This window comes from Oratosquilla oratoria, chromosome 8, assembly GCF_046742065.1.
Source record: "Oratosquilla oratoria isolate Oo_2021 chromosome 8, ASM4674206v1, whole genome shotgun sequence".
Lineage (NCBI taxonomy): Eukaryota > Metazoa > Arthropoda > Malacostraca > Stomatopoda > Squillidae > Oratosquilla > Oratosquilla oratoria.
Window position 1 is genome coordinate 23,544,773 of NC_134784.1, and position 15,237 is coordinate 23,560,009.

General features: G+C 45.2%; 1 protein-coding gene across 1 annotated transcript in view; it reads left to right on the top strand.

The window, feature by feature from the left end:
- Window positions 1-5,590: 5,590 nt before the first annotated feature.
- LOC143027328 (uncharacterized) overlaps window positions 5,591-15,237 on the top strand; it is a gene marked incomplete at its 5' end in the record, with an annotated part of 16,158 nt that continues 6,511 nt past the window's right edge. Inside the window, 2 exons of the mRNA XM_076188600.1 lie at window positions 5,591-5,638; window positions 7,362-7,535. Coding sequence (XP_076044715.1) covers window positions 5,591-5,638; window positions 7,362-7,535 — 222 coding nt within the window. The remainder of the gene's footprint in view (window positions 5,639-7,361; window positions 7,536-15,237) is intronic.

Genomic DNA, 15,237 nt, shown 5'->3' on the forward strand with positions numbered 1-15,237 from the left:
AAAGAGAAGGTGGAGAAGGAGGTGAAGAAGGAGGAGGAAGAATAGGAGGAGGAGGAGGAGTAGGAAGAGGAGGAAGAGGAGGAGGAGTAAGAAGTGAAACAGAAAGAGAAAGAGAAGTGGGAGAAGGTGGGAGGAGGAAGAAGAGGAGGATGAAGAGGAGGAGGAGGAGGAGGAGGAGGAGGAGGAGGAGGAAGAGGAAGAAGAGGAGGTGGAGGAGAAGAAGACTTTGTGGAAATAAATGCAGAAGGATGAACAAGTCGATCGAAAGGGAGGACAGGTGGAGTAAGAGACGTCAAGGCCATGCAGGAGGAGGAGGAGGAGGAGGAGGTGGAGGAGGAGGAAGAGGAGGAGGAGGTAGGAAGAGGAAGAGTAGGTAAGAAAAGGAGGACGAGGAAATAGAGTAGGAGGAAAAGGAGGAGGAAGAGAGGAGGAGGAGGGAGAAGAGAAGGAGGGAGAGGAGGAAGAGGAGGAGGAGAAGGAAGAGGAGAAGGAGGAGGAGGAGGAGGAGGAATAGGAGGAGGAGAAAGGAGAGGAGGAAGAGGAGGAAGAGGAGGAGGAGGAGGAAGAAGAGGAGCTAGGAAGAGGAGGAGTAGGAGGAAGAGGAAGAGTAATTAAAAAGAGGAGGAGGAGGAAATAGAGGAGGAGGAAGAGGAGGAGGAGATAGGGAGATAAGGAGGACGAGGAAGCGGTAGGAAGAGGATGAAGAAGAAAGGGAGGAGGTAAAAAGAGGAGGATAAATAGAAAGATGAGGAGGAGGAGTAGGAGGAGGAAGAGAAAGAGGAAGAAGAAGGGGAGGAGGTAGGATGAGGAGGAGGAATAGAAAGAGGAGGAAAAGGAGGAGGAGAAGGAGTAAAATGAGAGATTGGATGAGTATGATGACAAGGCTAACAAAGGGCACGAGAAGAGAGAGAGATAGAGATAGAGATAGAGAGAGAGAGAGAGAGAGAGAGAGAGAGAGAGAGAGAGAGAGAGAGAGAGAGAGAGAGAGAGAGAGAGAGAGAGAGAGAGAGAGAGAGAGAGAGAGAGAGAGAGAGAGAAAGAGATGGGGGAGTAGGGAACAAATTCTCCTATAATTGGCTAAACACAAAGCCTTGACAACTTACCTACAGGACCCCACGAGTGTTACGAGCGTGCTTCGGGGGTTCGCCATCACGAGGCTGACCCTGCGAAAGGATATATATATATATATATATATATATATATATATATATATATATATATATATATATATATATAATATATATATATATATATATATATATGTATGACATACAGGAAAACCCACAGTCGGAGAAAATAAACTTCGAATAAAGAAGATTCCTATATTTCGGCTATCAACTGTAGCCCTCTTCAGGAAAGTACATGAGCTACAGTTGATAGCCGAAATATAGGAATCTTCTTTATTCGAAGTTTTTTTTTCTCCGACTGTGGGTTTTCCTGTGTGTCATTTACAAATGTGGTACTACATTTCTGTTTAGAAATATATACATATATACATATATATATATATATATATATATATATATATATATATATACATTAATACTGATGGCCCATTTTCGGAGAAGAATAAGCGAAGATATAGAGATCTGTATATTTCGATCACAGTAAGTGATCGAAATATACAGATCTCTATATCTTCGCTTATTCTTCTCCGAAAGTGGGCCATCAGTATTATTTTACAAATGTGCTACGACATATCTTTGTTGTGATATATATATATATATATATATATATATATATATACATATATATGTATATATATATATACATTTATATATATATATATATACATCAGCTTCTACCCAATACTTTGGCTTATCGTTGTTGCATACGTGAGTGGACAAGGAATTGATATATTGTGTAGAAATCACTAGCTTTCAGCCTTATATTACTAATGTGTAGCTTTAGCCCATGTTGCGTCTGTACTACATGCATTTGTACCCATATACGAAAGCACAATTCTTGTAGATGACTACCCATTTTTCTGTGCGACCTTACATTGGCTACTTTTCGGTATTCAACGCCTGTATATATGTAGCGGAGGTTCGAGTCCTTAGCTTAACCAAGTGTCAATTTCTGCATGTATGCTTCCTCGAGTTCCTCGACGTTGATGGCTTAGAATTAAAGAGAATTGTGGTTGATAAATGTAAATCTGTTCACTGGGACCCATTTCTACACACACACACACACACACACACACACACACACACACACACACACACACACACACACACACACACACACACACACACACATGTATATATACATATATATATATATATATATATATGTATATATATATGTACATATATATATATATACCTGTATATATATATATATACATATATATATACATATATATATATATATATATATAAATACACATACAGTCGGGTCATCAAGGTCACTTCTCTTCATAACCCAACTTGACCTAAGCCCAGGTCAACTGTGACCTCCCAGACGGGCGCTAGGACCTTCACCATAATAAAGCCAACAAACCAACCAAAGTTTTCTTCACTCCCTTGGCACCATAGTCCAAGTAAAACACTCGTGGGGTCCCGCTTGTGGGTATCTCTCTGCTGGAGTCACCTTCACAGAGTCAACGAAAAAAAAAAAAAAAAAAAAAATCGTGCCCCGGCCTTCGCAGTCTCCGGATATTAAGCCCATCGAGAGCTTCTGGTGCCGGATGACTCTGATAACGTGACATGACGTCACGCGACACGACTCCCGGTGTACCGGACCCCTCCCCCGGGGGGGAGAGGGAGATGAGGGTGGGAGAGGAGGGGATTTTTTTTTTTCTTTTTTTTTTGACTGATCGACCAGTTCCAGGTCACCTCGGAGATTCAATTTTTGTTCGATTAATATTGCATTCTATTTTTGTTTTATTTTTATACTTGTGTTTTTTATTTTTTATTATACCTTATTTTATCTATTTATATATTCATGCATTTATTTATTTGTTTGTGTTTGTGTATGTGTCTGTGTGTGTGTGTGTGTGTGTGTGTGTGTGTGTGTGTGTGTGTGTGTGTGTGTGTGTGTGTGTGTGTGTGTGTGTATGTGTGTGTGTTCATCTAATTCCATTTACCTGACCATAATATAGAGGATAAACACTATACTCATTGATGTCCCACTTTTTATTTTTATTTTTTTTTATCGTAACCTCGTCCATACAGTGTGCTGATGTCACGCCCATATTCATCAACAATTGATCACAATTCCTCCTTTCAATCTTCTTCAATTCTTCTCCATTACCCTTCTTCCCTTTCCTAATTGTTCCATTTCCCCTTTTTTCACAATTTAATGATGCAGGTTCTTACTTGAGACCCTTTCCAATGTTTCGCATTTCTTTGCATTAAAATTAATTTTCCATTTCTGGTCCAAATTATGTACATCATCTACATCTTCCAGTATCAATTATCTCCATCTTCCACCTTCTTCATGACTTTGGCATCGCCAGGAAATGAGTTGGCGACAGTTTTGGCGCCATAACATCACTCAAGAACATTACCGGCGCCAGCACCGATTCCTGAGACACTGCGTCCCTTTAATTGCGTCCAACGGACTCCCTTTAATCCCTGATGATTCCTTTAACGTCGCGAACTTCCCCAATCAGGAGGCTACGACGGTACCCCTTACAGAGGACATCGCGGCGTGGAATTTAATGAATCATGCCCTTGGTCCAAATCGCTAGGGGCAAGATTCGAGCCCCCGTCACCTTGACCTCCGCCGCAAGTAGCGATGCTCTAACCAGCTCGGACAGCGATAAACCCACAAGTCATCTATGCTCCAATTGGCACAACAATATTTATTGTGTGTGTGTGTGTGTGTGTGTGTGTGTGTGTGTGTGTGTGTGTGTGTGTGTGTGTGTGTGAGTGCGCGCGTATGTACTCGTGTGTGAGTGCGTGTATGTGTGCGCGCGCTCGTGTGTGATTCACCATGTTTTTGGATCACATGTTGGACTCGTGATCGACAGCTTTTACCCTCCCGGAAGAGAGCTCAGAGCTCATATATAACCAATCTATGGGTAATTCTGTGACCTTACACGCACACGCACCCACACCCAACTCCCCACCCACAAGAGTTTTAGTAACGACTCGCAGCGCAGCGATACAGGAATTATTTCAGCCCTGGGCGGGATTCGAACCTGGACCGCCGTAGTGGCGCCCGCGAATGCTACTACTGCGCCATCGAATCGTGTGTATGTGTGTGCGTGCGTGCGTGTGCATGTGTGTGTGTGCGTGTGTGAGTGTAAGTGTGTATGTACACAAATGTCTATGGAATGAGTGCATTCCACCTAATGGTATATGTAAATAAATATAAATATATATATATATATATATATATATATATATATATATATATATAAATAATAATTTTAACAACCACAATACACTTTAATTCTAAGCCATCAACATCGAGAGACTCGAGGAGGCCAACATGCAGAAATTGAAACGTGGTACAGCCCAAGACCTGCGCTAGCACGTGACAAGTGACAATTTTTTTTTTTTTTTTGGGGGGGGAACGGTCACTTTTTTTTCGGGAGAATCTGGGATCGAATCTACAGTCGTGGGGTCACCACTGATAAGGTCAGATGGAGGTCCCGGAATACAAGGTCATGAAGGAAATTTCCTTCCCCAAAATGTTCTTCCCTTCGTTTCTCTCTCTCTCCTTCCCCTCCCCTTCCCCTTCCCCAACCCCTTCTTGTTTTAAATGACAATTTCATCGTGCAGATTAGACCAGAAGGCGAAGACGGTGAAGAAGAGGAAGAGGAGGAGGAAGAGGAGGAGGAGGAGGAAGAGGAGGAGGGAGAGGAGGAATAGGACACGATTGAGGGATCCTCGTAAGTGTTCTAGGAACACCGTCTTTCCAGATTGGGTCGCCATTTTCCCTCCTCCCCCTCTCCCCCTCCCCCCTCCCCCCCCAAAAAAAAAGGTTACGTCAGAGAGAAGCGACAAAGGATCAAGAAAGGACAAGTCTAAGGCGACAAAGAAAAAGGCCAAGAAGACAAATAAGGCCATAAGGACTAAGGCGCCGATGGAGCGGAGAGGAGAGGAGAAGAGGAGGAGGAAGAAGAAAAAGAAGAAGAAGAAGAAGAAGAAGAAGAAGAAGAAGAAGAAGAAGAAGAAGAAGAAGAAGAAGAAGAAGAAGAAGAAGAAGAAGGAGGAGGAGACGGAGAAGAAGAAGAAGAAGAAGAAGAAGAAGAAGAAGAAGAAAAAGAAGAAGAAGAAGGAGACGGAGAAGAAGAAGAAGAAGAAGAAGAGGAAGAAGAAGAAGAAGAAGAAAGAGAAGAAGAAAGAGAAGAGGAAGAAGAAGAAGAGGAAGAAGAAGAAGAAGAAGAAGAAGAAGAAGAAGAAGAAGAAGAAGAAGAAGAAAAAGAAGAAGAAGAAGAAAGGGAAGAAGAAAGAAAGAGAAGAAGAAGAAGAAGAAGTAGAAGAAGAAGAAGAAGCAGAAAAAGAAGAAGGAGAAGGAAACGAAGAAGAAGAAGAAACAGATGAAGAAGAAGAAGGAGAAGAAGAAGAAGAAGAAGAAGAAGAAGAAGAAGAAGAAGAAGAAGAAGAAGAAGAAGAAGAAGAAGAAGAAGAAGAAGAAGAAGAAGAAAGAGAAGAAGAAAGATAAGAAGAAGAAGAAGAAGAAGAAGAAGAAGAAGAAGAAAAAGAAGAAGGAGAGGGAAAAGAAGAAGAAGAAGAAACAGAAGAAGAAGAAGAAGGGGAAGAAGAAGAAGAAGAAGAAAGAGAAGGAGAAGAAGAAGAAGAAGAAGAAGAAGAAGAAGAAGAAGACGAAGAAGAAGAAGAAGCAGAAGAAGAAGAAGAAGAAGAAGAAGAAGAAGAAGAAGAAGATCGGGTGGGCTATGGAATAAAGGAATAATGATCAAACAAATAGAGGAGAGGGAGAACAGAAGGATAAGAACATAACAAGAAAAGGAATTGGAGGAGGAGGATGGAAAGGAGGAGGAAAGAGGAGGAGGAAGTAAAGGAGGAGGAGAAAGAGGACTAGCCGGAGGAGGAGGAGAAGGAGGAAGATGGAAAGGAGGAGGAAGGAGGAGGAACCGGAGGAGGAAGAGGAGGAGGAAGGTGGAAGAGGAAGAGGAGGAGGAAGAGCAGGAGGATGGAAAGGAGGAGTAGGAAGAGGAAGAGAAGAAAGAGGAGGGTGAGGAGGAGGAGGAGGAAGAGGAGGAATAGGAGGAAAAGAGGATGAGGAGGATGAGGAGAAAGAAGGCGAGGAGGAGGAGGAGGAGAAGGAGGAGGATGAAGAGGAGGAGGAGAAAGAAGGCGAGGAGGAGGAGAAAGGAGGCGAGGAGGAGGAAGAGGAGGAGGGGAGGAGAAAGAAGGCGAGGAAGAGGAAGAGTAGGAGGAGTTGGAAGAATAGAGAGATGAGGAAAAGGGGGAAGAGAAGGGCGAGGAAGAGGAGGAGGAGGAAGAGGAGGAGGAGGAGGAGGAGGAGGAGGAAGAGGAGGATAAATGTAGAAGTAAGCGCAACAGCCCAACACATTAAAGGAAACGAGAGAGAGAGAGGGAGAGAGGGAGAGAGAGAGAGAGAGAGAGAGAGAGAGAGAGAGAGAGAGAGAGAGAGAGAGAGAGAGAGAGAGAGAGAGAGAGAGAGAGAGAGAGAGAGAGAGAGAGAGAGAGAGAGAGAGAGAGAGAGAGAGAGAGAGAGAGAGAGAGGCAGAGGCAAAAGGAGGGAATCAGGCCGGATCACCAACAAATCAGATAAATGAGGTAGGAGGAGGAGGAGGGGGAGGAGGAGGAGGAAGAAGAAGAAGAAGAAGAAAGCGAGCGAAAACGGAAATGGAATTGCAGGAAGGAAATAAAAAACGAAGAGAGTCGGACATGAAAGGACGGATGGTGTCGGGGGGGGAGGGGGGGCAGGAAGAAGAGGTTGAAAGGAGGAGGAGGAGGAGGAGGAGGAGGAGGAGGAGGAGGACGGAAGGGTAGGAGGAGAAGGAGTAGGAAGAGGAGAAAGAGGAGGAGGAGGAGGGGAGGGGGAGGATGACAAAACAAAGAAGGAGAAAGGGCGAGGAGGAGGAGGAGAAGGGGAAGGGGAGGAGAGAAGAAAAGGGAATTGGGTAGGAGGAGGAGGAGGGGAAGGGGAGGAGAGAAGAAGAGGGAATTAGGGAGGAGGAGGAGGAGCAGTGGAAAGGGAGGAGGAGGAGGAGGAGGAAGAGGAGGAAGAGGATGAGGATGACGAGGAGGCGGAGGAAGAGGTGGAGGAAGAGAAGAAAGAGGAGGAGGAAGATGAGGAAGAGGAGGAGGAAGAGGAGGAGGAGGAGGAGCAAGATTTACAAAGGAGGATATTTGGTTCTTGCAGGCACTAAGGCGAAGGAATGTAGAGAGGATTCCCAAGAAAATCTCTCTCCAAAGAGAACAATAGAGAGGAAATACAAAGAAAAGGAAGGGAAGGAGGAGGAGGAGGAGGAGGAGGAGGAGGAGGAGGAGGAGGAGGAGGAGAAGGAGGAGGAAGAGGAGTATGAGGAGGAGGAGGAAGAGAAGGAAGAGGAGGAGGAGGAGGAAGAGGAGGAGGAGGAGGAGGATAAGGTAGGAGGAGGTAGAGAAGGAGGAAGAGAAAGATGAGGAGAGAGAGAGAGAGAGAGATACTAGTGAGTGGGTGAATGAGGGAGGGAGGGGGAGAGGGTCTGTGGTGGTCGAGGAGGAGAGGGGAGGAGAGGCGAGTGATGGAATGTCAACAGGCGGCTCAGGACTGGAAAAGTTCAATTTGAACAAATAAGATAGGACTCAAACTTTAGACGCTGAATTTATCTAAGAAAAGAAGTTTTGTTATCTTATATATACATACATACATACATACATACATACATACATACATACATAAATATATATATATATATGTATATATATGTATATATATATATACACATATACATACATATACCAAGGCTTTTTCCCCCTTACAAGGGGGGTAGCCAAAAAGAAAAAGGCATAAAATCATTCCCACCCATTCCATCTCTGAATACACTCCACACCCCTCCACCCTCCCTCTTATCTTAGCACCTCCTGAATGACGGATCATCCCTGCACCTTGTCCACTGCCCTGGGTCAGAAGCAGTGTCGCAAGACACAGCATATCCACAGCAAGGCCGCTTCATTAAATCGGCGACCCCCCCTCTCCGTCCCCCCATTGCATAAAATGAGAGGACGGGGAGAAATCCCTTCGGGCTGCGTCAAATTTTGCTCACACATACTACCTCACCCCCCATCCACCCGCCCATTCCACCTCATGCTATCCCAACATCATCCATATACAACCATTCTCCATTCACCCCTGTCTTCTGTCCTCTGCCGTCCTTCCTCAACAGACATTCCCCTCTTCCCCAAAGCCCCCTTCACCCCATCCATCCACCTCATCCTAGGACGGCCCCTCATGTTCACTCCCTCCACATCTGCCTTCCACACCTCTTTTACTAGTCTTTCTTCACTCATTCTTTCCATGTGTCCAAACCATCCTAATATTCTTTCATCAACCCTATCTCCCAGCTCCCTTTCCACCCCCGTTCTCCTCCTCACCTCCTCATTTCTCACTCTATCTGGCCTAGTGACCCCCATCATACTTCTCAGACACCTCATCTCAAACACATTCAAACTCCTTCTCTCTTCTTCTCTTATGTTCCATGTTTCTGCCCCATACAGTGCTGTTGGCACAATCACTCCTTCATACAGTCTCCTCTTAGCATCCATTCACAAATGTCTATTCCTCATTACACTTTTTAATCCACCAAGACATTTACTCGCTTCTCTCAATCTACATTCTACCTCCACTTTCACTCCACCTTTCCCTGCCACATTTGCACCCAAGTATCTAAACCTATCCACTTCCTCCAGTCGCTCTCCCATAATGCTCACTTCCAAACTACTGCCACTTTCACCCCTTGTACATCTCATCACCTTACTTTTACCCACATTTATCTTTAGCTTTCTTCTATCACATACTCTCCCAAACTCTGCCACCAACTTCCTCAATCCCTCCTCCGATCCTGCCACAAGCGCAGTGTCATCCGCAAACAACAACTGGCTCACCTCCCACTTTTCTCCATTTTCTTTAACCATCTCCAATCCCTTGCCCACTACCCTTGCATTTACCTCTCGCACTACCCCATCCATGTATAAGTTGAACAGCCAGGGTGACATAACGCATCCTTGACGAAGTCCCACCTTTACTTCAAACCACTCACTCTCTCCATTTCCAATCCTGACACAAGCTCTACTATTCTCATAAAAACTCTTGACAGCTCCTAGAAGCTTTCCTCCTATCCCGTATATCTTCATAACCTCCCACAGTGCCTTTCTATCTACCCTATCATAAGCCTTTTCCAGATCCATAAAAGTAAAAAAAAAAAACATCCTTCCCCTTTCCTATAGCTTTCTCACATATCTGTCTTACCACAAAGATCTGATCTACACAACCTCTACCTGTCCTAAATCCACACTGTTCCTCACCAATTACTCCTTCTGTTCCTCTCCTAATCCTCTCAACCAAGATCCTCCCATAAGCCTTCCCAACTACACACAACAAGCTAATCCCTCTGAAACTACTACATTCACACTTGTCCCCTTTTCCCTTGTAAAGAGGAACTATACAGGCACTCCTCCAGTCCTCCGGCACTCTACCCTCTCTCCAACAAACATTAAATAACCTCACCAACCAGTCCACCATCACTGTACCTCCCTTTTTCAGACATTCCGCATGGCATCCATCCAGACCAGGTGCCTTACCTGCTTTCATCATCTTAACAACTGCCTTCACCTCATCCTTCCTTATTTCTCCTCCATTCTCCTCATTCATCACTCTCATTTTCTTCGCACTTCCCACTGCAGCAATCTTTCTTTCCCTATCCTCCTTTACATTTAGCAACTTCCTAAAATATTTATATATATATGTATATATATATATATATATATATATATATATGTATATATGTATATATGTATATATACATATAATTGATAATTTTTATGGCAGTCGCATGTAGGATTCGAACCCACTGCTTTCGCCTACCAGTAAGATTAACTAAACAGAGCCTTTAATCTTACGGATGGCCGAAAGCAGTGGGTTCGAATCCTACATACGACTGCCAAAATCATCAGATTACTGTCGCTGTCACTGGCGAATTTCTCTCATTCATATATATATATATACATATATATATATATATATATATATATATATATATTTATGTATATATACAGTATATATATACATACATATGTGGAGCAGGAATCACAGGAGTCATAGTCTTGATTTCATTCCTGACAAGTTTCGTAGGTATGTTTTTTTTTTTTTTCTAAAGCGTACCTGCGAAACTAGCCAGGAATAAACTCAAGACTAAGACTGCTGTGCTTCCTACTCCGCTTACGTCAACCTGTCAGAATGTCTCAACATACATACATACATATACATATACATATATATATATATATACATATATATATACATATACATATATATATATATATGTATATATATATGTATATATATATATATAAATTATATATATATATATATATATATATATATATATATATACACATAATGTCTCCTTACTATTTTCATACTCTTCTCCCATCTCTCTCTCTCTCTCTCTCTCTCTCTCTCTCTCTCTCTCTCTCTCTCTTCTCTCTTCCTTCGTTCTTAGTTCTTCATTTCACCTTTTTCTCTTCATTTTTATCTACTCTCTTTCTTCTTCCTCTTCTTTTCCCGCTTTCCCTCCACCTTCTCTCTCTCTCTCTCTCTCTCTCTCTCTCTCTCTCTCTCTCTCTCTCTCTCTCTCTCTCTCTCTCTCTCTCTCTCTCTCTCTCTCTCTCTCTCTCTCTCTTTTTTTTTTCTCTCTCTCTCTATTTCTCTTTCTCTTTCTCTCTCTCTATCTATCTGTCTCTCTCTATCTCTCTCTCTCTCTCTCTCTCTTTCTCTTTCTCTCCCTCTCTCTTTCTCTCCATATATTCATTACATTCGCCAGGGGCCAAGGGCATGAACCTGTGCAAGACGGCTCTGAGAAATAGACATCGAAGAGATTCATGTCCCCCTTGTCGCTTCACTTCCATTACGAGGCGGCTGGGAACGTTCCGAGCGTCATTGGCTGTTCAAACCGGCTTGAAAATTTGAACGAAGGGAGGAGTAACGATAATAACGGTTAATAACGGTTAATAACGGATAACGACTATTCCAAACATTTTCGTCAAAAGGGCTGTCGATAATTGGCGACAGGAGCACACATACTCTTTTTTTTTTCTCCTTCTCTCTTTTTAGGTAAACTCCGATTACAATTCTCCAGAGGGACAAGATCAAAGGAGAGGAGAGAGGAGAGGGAAAATGAGAGAACGACAGTGGAAATGGAAACAAGGAAATGAAGGAGAAGAAAGAAAATGTGTGAGAGGTGGAGGCAGGAAGAGAGAGAGAGAGAGAGAGAGAGAGAGAGAGAGAGAGAGAGAGAGAGAGAGAGAGAGAGAGAGAGAGAGAGAGAGAGAGAGAGAGAGAGGAGAAATGACATAAGATGCCATACTATCGCCAAGAAAAATCTTCTGAAGTGTCTTAGTGAAAAAAATCAGCCCAAATTTCCCCATTGATGTTAGTCTGTAATTAACTTATAAATAGCCCCAATTAACTTTATTAAGTACAATGACACGCGGAATAGAGAGAGAGAGAGAGAGAGAGAGAGAGAGAGAGAGAGAGAGAGAGAGAGGGAGAGAGAGAGAGAGAGAGAGTGAGAGAGACTAACATCAAGTGATATACTTTCCATAACAATTACATCTGGGGCGCCATCTATGCTTTTCTAACATAGTTTACGAAACACCTTAATACAGACTTCTAGAGATTGATTATTTGATATACTATGAAGAGGGGGAGGAGGAGGAGGAGGAGGAGATTTCGGGGGGGAGGGGGAAGACATGGATGGGTGGGGGGATATCTTTGGGGGTAGGGGAGAGGGGGAGGATCTCTGTGCAAGAAAGGCATAAGATACTAGTGCAATTTGGAAAACAAAACAAACACATAAAGAACGCCGCCGCTGAGTACCCTTCATCGCGGCCAAAGTACACAAATATTGGGAATGTTTGCCACTTGGGCTGTCGCGAATTTCAGAAGCGTGGAGGACATTTGGAGACGCAAAATGAAGGCAGCCCGAAGATGGTCGTCTTCCCCACCTCCTCTTCCTTCCTCCCTCCTCTTCCTCCTCTTCTTCCCCCTCCTCCTCCTCTTCATCCTCTTCAGAGGCCCTTCACTCCTCTTCCTCCTCTTCTTCCTTCTCCTCCTCCCCATCCCCTTCTGAGATCCTTCATTCCTCTTCCTCATCTTCTTCCCCCTTCTCCTCCTCCTCCCCCTCTTCTTCCCTCCCCTCTTCCTCTTCCTCCCCCTTCTCCTCCTCCTCCTCCTCCTCTTTCGAGGCCCTTCACTCCTCTTACTCCTCTTCTTTCCATACCTCCATCCTCCTCTTCCTCCTTCCCCTCTTCTTCCCTCCCTTCCTCCTCTTCTTCCTCCTCCTCCCCTCCTCCTCTTCTTCCTCCTCCTCCCCCTCCTCCTCCTCCCTTTCCGAGACCCTTCACTCCTCTTCCTCCTCTTCTTTCCATACCTCCATCCTCCTCTTCCTCCTCCCCCTCTTCTTCCCTCCTCCTCCTCCCCTTCACGCTTCTTCCTCCTCTTGTTTCCATACCTGCATCCTCCTCTGCTTCCTCTGCCTCCTCCTCCTCTCCCGATCTCCATTGTCCTCTTCCTTGACCTTCTTCGTTAAACAACCCCTTGTCCTCCTCCTCCTCCTCCTCCTCCTCCTCCCCGCACCCTTTCTCTGCTCTTCACCAACCTCGTTTTCTTCCTTTTATCATTTTCTCTTTTTTCTTCTATCGGCTTGTCACAAAAAAAAAAAAACTAAACTAAACTAAACTAAACTAAACTAAACAAAACAAAATGAACTAAACTAAATTAAAATATAATAAAATGAAATAAAAGAAATCAAATTAAATGAAATTAAATAAGATAAAATAAAATAAAATAAAATAGAAATAAGAAATTAAGATAAAACGAAATAAAACATAAGAAATAAAATAAAATAGAATAAAATAAAATAAAACGAAATTAAATAAGTAAAATACAATAAAATAAAATGAAAAAGCAAAATAAAATAAAATAAAATAAAAGAAAACAAGATGAAATAGAAATAAAATAAAATAAGAATGAATAAAAAAAAAACGAAGAATAAATAAATAAGAAATACAATATTAGATTAGTTCCGGTCCCGAAACAGTCACGCAAGGACCAAATGGTCTCTTGCTGATCGTTTGTCCTCCTTGTGACTCCATATCAATCCTCCTCTTATTCCTCCACCTCCTCCTCTTCCTCCTCCTCCTCCTCCTCCTCCTCCTCCTTCCGCTTGAGATAAGCCATACAGGATAGAAACGCTGGATATTAAACAACCTAAGACAGTAAAAAATAAATCTCACCCCATCTCCCTACACCCCCTCTTCTTCCCCTCCTCCTCCTCTTTTTCCTCCTCGCCATCATTCCTCCCATCCTCCCCACCTCCCCACCTCCTCCTTCTCCACCTCCTCGCCATCAGTCCTCCACTCCTCTCCCCCCACCTCCTCCTCCTCCTCCTTCTCCTCGTCATCATTCCTCCCCTCCTTCCCACCTCCTCCTCCTCCTCCTCCTCCTCCTCCCTCTCTCCATCATTCCTCCCTTCCTCCCCACCTCTTCCTCTTCCTTTACTCCTCGACATCATTCCTCCCCTCCTCCCCACTTCTTCCTTCTCCTCCTCCACCCTCCTCTTCCTCACCATCATTTCTCCCCTCTTCCCCTCCTCCTCCTCCTCCTCCTCCTCCTCACCATCATGCCTCCCCTCCTCCTCCTCCTCACCATCATTCCTCCCCTCCTCCTCCTCCTCCTCCTCCTCGCCATCATTCCTCCCCACCTCCTCCTCCTCTTCCTCCTCCTCTTCCTCCTCCTCATCATCCCTCCCCTCCTCCCCACCTCCTCCTTCCCACCTCCTCTTCCTCCACGCCCTCATTCCTCCTCTCCCCACGTCCTACCCCTACTCCTCCTCCTCCTCCACCTCTTCGCCATCATTCCTCCCCTCCTCTCCGCTCCTCCTCCTCCTCCACCTCTTCGCCATCATTCCTCCCCTCCTCTCCGCTCCTCCTCCTCCTTCCCCTCCTTCCGCCTGTCACTCTCCTCTTCCTCCTCACCTCCTCCTCCTCCTCCTCCTCTTCGCCATCATTCCTCCCCTCCTCCCTCTTCTCCTCCTCCTCCTCCTCGCCATCATTCCTCCCCTCCTCCTCCTCCTCCTCCTCCTCCTTCCGCCTGTCACTCTCCTCTTCCTCCTCACCCCTTCGTCAACATCCTCCCCCCATCTCTCCCTCCCCCGTTCCCCCCCACGTCAACATCCCCCACATCTCCCCCCGTTCCCCCCCGTTCCACCCTCGACGTCCAGAACGGCACGGAAGACTCCCCATCTTGGGCATTAACTCCAATCCCATTTATAACCGCAGACTCCTCATCCTTTATTCGAACTCACAACTCCTACACTCCCCGTTACTCCTCCCCCATCATCCTCCTCCTCTTCCTCCTCCTCCTCCTCCTCCTCCTCCTCTTCCTTCCCTCCTCCCCATCCTCCTCCTCCTCCTCTTCCTTCTCTCCTCCCCATCCTCCTCCTCCTCTTCCTTCCCTCCTCCTCCTCCTCCTCTTCCTTTCCTCCCCATCCTCCTTCTCCTCCACCTCCTTTTCTCCTCCTACTCCTCCTCCTCTTACTTCCCTCCTCCTCCTCTTCTTCTTTCTCCTCCTCCTCCTACTCGTCTTCCTTTTCTCCCCATCCCTCTATTTACCCTCTTCCTCCTACTCCATCTCCTCCTCCTCCCCATCCTCCTCCTACTCCTCTTCCTTCCCCCCTCCTCCTCCTCCTTCTCCTCTTCCTTCCCTCCCATCCTCCTCCTCCTCTTCCTTCCCTCCCCATCCTCCTACTCTTCTTCATTCCCTTCTCCTCCTCCTCCTCTTCCTTCGCTTCCCATCCTCCTACTCATCTTCCTTCCCTCCTCCTCCTCCTCCTCCTCCTCCTCTTCCTTCCCTCCCCTTCCCTCCATTTCCCCTCTTCCCTCATCCCCTGTTCCTTCTCCTCACCCATCCTCCTCCTCCTTCGCCTCTTCCTTCCCTACCCATCTCCTATTCCTCCTCCCCCCCCAGTTTCTCACATCCTGTTCCTCCTACTCTTCCTCCTCCTCCTCCTCCTTCTCCTCCTCCTCCTCC